Here is a 9,774-nt window from a genome sequence, read left to right on the forward strand (position 1 = left end):
GGGGGGGGGGGGGACTTGAGCTCGTAGGCCCAAGCTGGGGGAAGGGTTTTAGACTAGAGGATGTTCCCCCTCCCAAATGAGATTTTTTAAAGGACGAACGTCTGGATGGCAAGAAATGACATTCTCAGACTGTGACAGGCATGTGTTGGCTTGGCGTGGGCCTAGCTTATTCTTAATCTTATATTTTTTTTAGTCCCACTGCCCGACGAGCTCTGTCCAGGGGAGGGGGAAGGGCGCTTGACCTGTCCGGTAGGGGGACTTCAGCCCCTGCTGTCCCCCCGCTGGCGCCGCCACTGCCCTTTAAACCTAGGCCTAGCCCACTACTACTAAACCTACTACCGCGCTGCGGTTTGGCGAGTAAGCCTAGCCTAGGGTCTAGACCTAGGCCCTACGCTAGGCCTAGGAGGACCAGGCCTACCCTACGCCGAAACGAGAGGGCCAGCACATAAATAATACACAGCCAGTCGGTTCAATACACAGAAGATTTGGCCAGGTCTGCATACACTTAATCGACTGAATTTTATAATATATAACTTTTGCGAATACATACTAATACCTAGCAGTTCTTTGCAGTCACTAAGCAGTAATAAAGTAATATTCGTTCTGCATATATTTCAGAAACACACACACACACCACTCTGTTGTTGACGGAAAGGTTAGTTGATTGTTGCCTGGCAAGGCCACGTGACCTTAGTTAAAGAGGGCGGGCTGTATCGCGAAAACTGCAAAAACCTACGAAAACCTAATGAAAACTTGTGTGGCTGTCCTGGATGAAAATACGACAGATCCCCTTCTCCAATAATACTGTAAAAGACCACCCTTTTTGCTACCCCGTTTTAACGCATATCTTTTATCATTAACTCTTCCCCCCAATTGAAGTCTCTCTTTGAAGACAAAATACCATGGTTTTGGTGGACCAAACTGAAAATGTTCCCTCAAATTAACCACTATAAAATAAATAGTGATGTTTATGCGATTATTGATTATATAATAAATTTTGTGACTACGACTTAAATATAGAAATATTAGCCAATGCCCATCAAAATATGACGTTTTGAGTGTATGTATGTGTGTGTATTTTTTTTTTCGGTTTTTTTTTTTTATTATTTTTTTATTTTGAATAACGAAAATGCTTTTTTTAGCTTTATTATTTTATTAAATATCGGACACATACACCAAAATTCAAATTACAAAATATAATAATATAAAATCACTTTAATCATTAAGACATAAAAATATACAGAATGGAATAAAGGAGAACAAATATTTACAAGGGATTCAATACAATGAAACCCTACATAATATTAAGTTTGTAACTGTGAAGCCTGAATAGAATATAATAAAACATATTTATGTGTTATTAAGATGGCCGGCCTACACATCTTTTTTATGTGAAAGCTGATGTGGGGCAGGGGGAGGCGAAGGTGAAGTGGGGGCCTCGAAGATCAGCTAAAGGGCGCTAATTCGCTATAAGTTAATTTTTAAGTGCTGGCTAACAACGTGACCATGATTTTTTGTGGGGGGAGGGGCACCTGGATGAAGCGAGTAATTTTTGGAGTAGGTGCCCCCCACACCCCCGCCATGAACCCCTAGTAGATACGCTACTGATTACATGGCCGAAAATGGCACTCTTTTAGACTGAAACTTTTAGTAGAATTTTTTTTTCTCAATATTTTTCAAATTTTGAAAAAATTTAGGAGAGGGCCGGGAGCACCACCCCCCCCCCCCGAAATCCGCCACTGTAACATAAAATCGATGGAATGGTTACTGAGATGGTTATGAAATGTACAAACAGATGCGTTTTTACTCGGTTTTGGTCTGAAAAAGACGCACCGAACTTGGAACAGAGCACAAGTGGGCAGCAATTCATGACAGTCATTCGTAATTGTTGTTCTTTCCACTCGCTTTGAAAAGTGGGTTTTTTACTATAGAGGATGTTAAAAAGTAGGGTTGGGCAGGGGGAGGCGAAGGTGAAGTGGGGGCCTCGAAGATCAGCTAAAGGGCGCTAATTCGCTATAAGTTAATTTGTAAGTGCTGTTTAACAACGTGACCATGATTTTTTGTGGGGGAGAGGGGCGCCTGGATGAAGCGAGTAATTTTTTGAGTAGGTGCGCCCCACACCCCCGCCATGAACCCCTAGTAGATACGCTACTGATTACATGGCCGAAAATGGCACTCTTTTAGACTGAAACCTGAGTAAAAAATTTTTTTCTCAATATTTTTCAAATTTTGAAAACATTTATGGGAGGGCCTGGAGCACCCCCCCCGAAATCCGCCACTGTAACATAAAATCGATGGAATGGTTACTGAGATGGTTATGAAATGTACAAACAGATGCGTTTTTACTCGGTTTTGGTCTGAAAAAGACGCACCGAACTTGGAACAGAGCACAAGTGGGCAGCAATTCATGACATTTTTGTTCTTTCCACTCGCTTTGAAAATTGGGTTTTTTACTATAGAGGATGGTAAAAAGTAGGGTTGGACAATTTATATAATGTGTCCCCCACCCCCTCCCCTGTCGCCCACCGATCGACGCCCATGGCAAGAGGTACAATTTCGAAAGACCTTTCGAAACAGATCTGCTCCCTTGGATGGAACACATCATTGATGAAGTTAGAGGAATACTATTAATGAGAGCGTACATTCTTTACCACCATTTCCATGCGTTGACATGACTGACATATAAAATATAACATCATAAATAGAGAGCTATGTATACAGGTACGCGGGTCAAAATTGCGTATCCTGAATTATACCATGCTAATATTTTTGTCCTGAATTGTAAAAAATACAATTGTTTATCGTTTGTTTTTTAAACCGAAGCAATTTTTTAAATTAAATAGTCACGTCATTCAATGAATAAATCATACTAGACCAATACATACAGCAATCAAGATTACATAAAGACGATGACGTTTATTCTTCCTGAGTGTCGATCAGGAATAATAATATGAAACACGGAATAATAGCATCCAAATTAAAAGTTTGTCTCTCTTTACATATCCTTATAGATACATTACTTTGAACATTAAAGGTACATCTGGCAATATTGAATTAATAGATCACACAAGGCATAGTATGTTTTTTTTTTAAGCCGGTGACATCAACTTTATTAAAATTAACGCTAAATCATTCTTATCGATAAAATCGAATATATAATCTGCACGTAACATCTCACCAGTTAACTTCAATAACAGGGTTTCATTCAAAACAAACAAGCAAACAATAATTACTGTACACAATCGTGTAGCCAGTTAATAACTTGGACAAACGTATTACTCTAAATCGCCATTTCACAACCACAAAACATCGATTTAATAATGTGCGTGGTAAAAACATATTAAAAAATAGAACAGATTATCAACAAACGTAGACTTTCAGTCAATATTGTTCTGAATTACAGTCAATTTACACAATAGCAATAATGTTAGTGGTAATTAGTAATCTTGGGAAGAAAATTTCTAATTTGAGTGTTGGGTAAAACGAGTATGGACTGGCTACCAAGAAATGTTTTACTAAGAAAAAAATAATAATTAACAACATACAGTAATTTTACATCCATTCTATAAACATTTGAACTATTAATTCGGGTGGGGCAGGCATCATCTCATATAATTCTCCTGACGCAAACGCCATGGGAATTATCTTATTGTAATTATTTACTTATTGTTATTATGATTACTATTATTTTAAGCAACCGTAATCCAGACTAACGTATGTACCGTATTATTTTATTTACAGTATTATGAATTTTTTATTTTATTTTATTTATTTATATATATTATATATATATATACATATATATATATTTATATGTAAAATTTATTTTGTCATTATTATCATTGCTGTTATTATTGTTATTATTATTATTGTTATTATTATTATTATTATTATTATTATTTGTTTTAACTGGTGGTCATGTCTTAAAGTTTGTTTTACAAACTTATTTTTACCTCCTACCGAATTCCTTTTTTCTCTCTCTCTCTCTCTCTGCTTTTTTTTAGAAAATGTAATTTTGACTGTAATATTTATCGTTAATTAATTCATATTTTATATGTGTGTGGTAAATAAATAAAAACAAACAAACAAATTCTTGATTTCCCTTTAAGACTATGGTGTGGAAAAAGAATGTCACAGGAAGCGAAAGCTTTTAAACGGGCCCTTAAATTATGATATGTTCAACCATGGACCTAATAGGCCCATGGTTCAACTAAACAAATATAGCATATTTATTAATGTCTGGCTTCGTTATTTATTTATTTTGCTTGTTTTGACTTGTATAATTTAATTAAAATTTTGATATTTAGGCTTTTTTGAAGTGCAATTGTTAATTGAGCTTTTAATACTTTTTTATTATTTAATTTTTTTTTTATAATGCATATTTTGCTATCGTCTGATTGATTTCTTTGTAATTTCATTTTTATATAATAATTATCTTATATTTTCATAGCTATTTTTATTATTTATGTTTTATGTTTAGAAAGTTGGAGTTGGAGTGGAACACCCTTTCCGGTGATAGTAGTTTTTGGACATTCGTCAGCCTCCTTCTTTGTCCGTGTCTTTTGTTCTGTTGTTGTAATGCTGGAAGGAATAACATGAAATAAAATATCAAAAGTGGGAAAAGTTATCTTAAATACAACAATAAAATCAAAACAAGTGAATAACAATGGAAGAACACGGAATCATCTTAAGTAATTGCACGAGATCACAAATGATACAATTGTTAAGGAAACATGTATTCACGTCATGCTTATAATTACATATGTAAAGGTTTTTGAGTCTTCTTTTGAAGATATTTAAAATTGAACTAGATTTAAAATATACCGTGAAATGTTCTTTACTGTATAAACTAAAATATCTACATATATCATTCCAAACTTTGACCTTTCATAATTATGATTCCTTTTTGACCCATGGCCCAACTGCATTTTTCTTTTAAGCTGAGATTATCTATTTCTCGTCTCATGAGGCCTGAAAGAGTCATAGGCCTACCGGTAGGTCTGGAAAAAGTCAGTTAAAGTTGATGGTACGGTACTTATCCTTTATTATACTTTTACATGAATACTGAAATCTTTTGTCAATAAATGTCATAAACTGCGAGGTATTTGTTTTAGAGAGGGGTAAAAATGGTGCTGGTAATGAGTGTTTAATACAATTAATAATGGGTTTTTTTTCTGTAAAATCAATGTGGTTTATATTTTATCGTCGGTTGTGCCGATGTTGTTATACCATGAAGGAAAATAATTCCTCCACGTTTACACCATGAATTATTCCTCCACGGTTATACAATAAGAAATGTCTGAGAGAATTAATGCATTACAAATGGTAAGACTTTCTGTAAAATTCTGTTCCCCTCAAACATTCTCTTTACTTGATGTGGGTAAATATTATGATTATTATTTTATGAATTTTAATCTAAATTATAGTAACACAACTTTTTTTTAAGCTGAAAGAACCAATCGGTCATGATTGTTATTGTCACGTGGATAGCGTATTGCGAATTAACGCACTATGGTTTAAGTTAAGCCTGGATTCCCTTGCCAGTCGAATGAAAATAACGAAACGAACCAATAAAATACGGCTATACCAGCCTCTTTCTGGCATTCGCTACGGTACAGAATTACAAACAATGGCAACAATAGGCAATATCATCTCCCTGAATATTTCCTAATCAACCTGCAGCTAGACCTACTGAGGTGATTTTAATTGGTAATAATGAAAACGACTTAAAATCATTATTGCATGCAAGATGGCATTTTTAACTATGATATGTCTTCTGTCCCTACAGCAGAAGAATCGTGCAAGTAATAAATATATAAAAAACAGATAATTATAATTATCTAGGTATATTTATCTCTAGATTTGTGTTAGATAATCATCATATTGATTAAGTCATCAAAAAAGGAAATAGATTTTACTTGGTAATAATGAAATCAAGACTTAAGGAACAAGAAGATCTTAACAGAATATGCTGAATTTGGAAGTCAATCTACAATCAGCTATATGCATGTAGTGACTAGATTTTTACTAAAATTCCAAGAAATGTTGCCAAAGAGGCCCTTTATAGAGATCTAGGATGGAATTATTTATGAATCCATCCAGACAAGCATTATAGACTTAAATGTAAGAACATAGGTGGCCAAGATTAATTTTTCAAGGTATTTGAATTATATGATGTTTCTAAGTAGAAATGGTTAAATAACATTACGAATTCTCAATAATTTTAATTTATTAGATACGGTAGTTCCATCTTAACTAATCATATACACTAAGGATTTAGATAAATGAATAATATATGAAATAATATAATAATATTAATTTACATTAACTATTGTCAAGTAAAATATTGCATAATCTATTTAGACCGATGCTGGCCATGTAAAATCAAACTGGTTTGATCGTGCTCAAACAAAGTCGTCACTGAATGACTACATTAGATACAAATCTGAACTTTTTTGAATCATACCTCCTACACAAATGTAACTTTTCAGAAGTGGCTCTTAAATTTAAACCTCGATCAAATTCACTTGATTTAGAAGATCGAAAAGAGGCCTGGTAAAATTTAAATACAGGCTTTGTAAATTATGTAACAATTGCTGTAAAAACAGCAGATCACTTTGTATTTGAATGCTGTAAATTTATAAATAATATTAGAGATGTAATTTTCCAGGAACTTAAAAATGAACTTAATAAATACGACCTTGATATTTTAGGATATGTTTACCTCACGTTTAGAAAACTTTAGACATCATCTTTTCTTTGACCTGTCTATCAATAATGAATTTCCCCTTAGATAAGTTTTTATTGAATCTGATTGATGCAAGTTGTATTTTTTTTAAATATTCTAAAACTATTTTTATATTGCTTGGATGAGGAGCAATGAGCTATTATACAAGAACCTGCAATTCTTAAAGAACATCCGTTGGACATGGTGTTGAATCTGTCCTGGCCCGTTAACGTGAGCAGAATAAAATTTGACATTCTGGTCATTTGAAATGATTACTGTATACAGGTTTTTGTGTAGCTCGGTGTATTTCGTTTCATTTACCCTGTTTTAATTTTTTATTATTATTATCTTTGATAAAACAATTTTGTATAACGCACCACACATGCGTCAACATTTTCTTAATTATTAGTGAGAAGGGATAAAACATTATAATAATTTACTTGGTTTGTTTTAAAGATTGTTGTTTATCCGTATTTTAGTTTAAGTATTTAGTGCAAGTTGCATAATTTTCTTTCTGCTTTCCTTTGTTTATAATTATTTTATAATTATCTTGGGTGCACCATCAAAAGAATCAGTGCCGCTGACCTGAAAGTAAACCCATGAATAAATCGTATCCTATCGTACTGGCGCATTTTCCAACTTATAACTTTATTACTCTTATTGTCAGCTAATTTACAACTATCGAATTTCATCTCAAATCATTCACTTTCTAAACAGATTTACCAAATTCATAGTGGAGAGATCAAATGTCGTGTCAAAGGACACAAGCACAGGCCATTACTTACCGTTATTTACACTTACACATAATCTTAATTTATATTAATTAAAGTTGAAACCCCAGACCCCCGTGATTCTAATTTGCTTTTTTTCTAATTTATACCGCCATGCTCGAATCAACCAATGTAAATTATTTCTTAATAAAGTCCAAAAATAACCACACACAAAAACATATTCTACAGCGCGATTTCTATAGCAGTTGGTAATTACAGACTGATTGTTATTATTACATCGATGAATGAACAAAAAAAACCCCCGGTACGATCGCCAAAATTAGTAGAAGACACTGCATTAGTGTAGATTGTAATTGGTCTACTTCAGTGCTTAAATAGTGATTTCATTATTCATCACTCATCTGATAATAAGTTTAATGAAGTGTGCAATCTACTAGATAACAAGCATAGATGGTTCATTTTGTTTTCAACATTGAAGTTTTGATCTGCAAGATCTCTGGTGCTGATTTTCGTCCAGCTTGTCATTTGAATTATAGGCTACAATATGATAGGAATTATTTTCATATGTTTGTTATCTGGTAGGTATGCTGTTTATGATTGTTTTAACTGTTGTATCGCATTTTCTTCTAGTAATATAGTAAAAGAATGAGGATAGGTCCATGTAAGACATTTTCATATTGTATTTATGTAATAACATTTCAAATGCAACTGCTTTGGCTCGCTACGTTTAGGATGGAATTAAATTTGCGATGCTAAAAACGTGGATTTAAAAAAAAAACCCGATTAATTTCAGAATAAGAAAGTATAATACATACTCAAGTATACTGAAATACATAAATACATGATGGCTGTTTACTCACGGTATAGAGAGACGTCTTGAGCTCGTTTTGAATGGAAAAAAGCATATAATTTTTTTATACTGTTAACATTCGAAGTGTTGCTATTCGGAAAGAGTGTAATTTCACTGTTGCTTGCTTATTTCCACGGATCGTCCCAAACAACAGTATACTTGAGATACAGACAAGCAGACATTTACAAAAGAGGCAAAAAGTCAATGTAGAATGCAAAATATCATTTAAATGACGAGGTATAAAAATTATACCATAATACGTAGTGTGCATTTTGTAAAATTTAATGCGGAAGTAAATTAATGTCATACAAAATGTAATGCAATTGCGAATTAAGTTATACATCCTAACAATGTGAACGTATATCAGCTGCTAGCTACGTAGCTTTAAAACCCTAATCAACCCCCGATGACGAGGTAAAATGTAAAAATTATAATATTGTACACTTAGTGTCCATTTTGTAAAATGTAATGCAGAAGTAAATTAAACAAATGCATTGTGAAGTTATAAATCCTAACAATGCGAATGTATAATAATCAGCTATAAGCTACGTAGCAATGGCGTAGGGATGGGCATTGCAGCCAGTGTGCAAAGCACTGGGGCCAAGGCTGTTTAGGGCCCATTCAATAATAGGCCTAACAATAACACAGTAATTTAAAATATTAAGAATAAAACGGTTTTAAAGGGGTAATTATTGATTACTGTGTTCATTCCAATTGTTTACTTTTACGTGCCACCAATTTTCTTTATTATTCGGACCTTCCTGTTGGGAGTTTCCCCTACTCCACAATGGCCCTTGTGGATCCCAGGCCTCACAACCCAAGGCGTCATTTTGACGCATTTAATGCACTGGGGCCCGTTCTCACCTAGCTATGCCTTCGAAAACGCTTGTGGTCTACTTTAATCATAGTAGAACGTAAAATAATTTTATTTTTAAAATGATGATGATGATGATGATGATGATGATAATGACGATGATGATAATAATACAGTAATAATATTTAAGCATTTATATAGTGCTCTTTACCGGAGACTCACAGCGCTTTAAAGTATGAACTATGGAAAAGGTGAGTTTTTTAAGAAGAAATTTGAATTGAGAAACAACATAACATTATGCCTACAATACAATTCAACACCAACTATTATTATGGGTAATCAATCCGTTAGTGGAATGTAGACTTAACGCCAATAATATTAACAATGCATTTAAGAACACCGGCATGGAGTCTGATGAGGCTAACGTTCCGGGTGTACGGTAAGAATGGCCCCGGAAAAAATGGCCCCTGAAAAAATGGCCCCGGAAATAAAGGCCCCGGAAAAAATGGCCCCAGTAAAAATGGCCCCATATGACAGGTAGGTAAAAATGGCCCCAATAATCAAATTCTGTATTAAAACTGATTTTCTTGATTAAATATATGCATTTTTTTATCTTAAATAATTTAGTTATTAAAAGGAATCTAACATCAAA

General features: G+C 33.8%; 2 protein-coding genes across 2 annotated transcripts in view; one reads left to right on the top strand and one right to left on the bottom strand.

Annotated features, from left to right (window-relative positions):
* The window catches only part of LOC117107284 (thioredoxin domain-containing protein 3 homolog), a 28,996-nt gene extending 28,323 nt beyond the window's left edge, over nt 1–673 (bottom strand). Inside the window, exon 1 of the mRNA XM_033248916.1 lies at nt 557–673. The gene's annotated coding sequence lies outside the window, so the exon portion shown is untranslated. The remainder of the gene's footprint in view (nt 1–556) is intronic.
* A 7,224-nt stretch (nt 674–7,897) lies between these two features.
* LOC117107285 (C-type lectin domain family 17, member A-like) overlaps nt 7,898–9,774 on the top strand; it is a 4,786-nt gene continuing 2,909 nt past the window's right edge. The window contains exon 1 of the mRNA XM_033248917.1: nt 7,898–8,036. Coding sequence (XP_033104808.1) covers nt 8,003–8,036 — 34 coding nt within the window. The 5' untranslated portion in view covers nt 7,898–8,002. The remainder of the gene's footprint in view (nt 8,037–9,774) is intronic.

This window comes from Anneissia japonica, unplaced genomic scaffold (genome assembly GCF_011630105.1).
Source record: "Anneissia japonica isolate Jap-2015-1 unplaced genomic scaffold, ASM1163010v1 scaffold211_len1577895_cov191, whole genome shotgun sequence".
Classification (NCBI taxonomy): Eukaryota; Metazoa; Echinodermata; class Crinoidea; order Comatulida; family Comatulidae; genus Anneissia; species Anneissia japonica.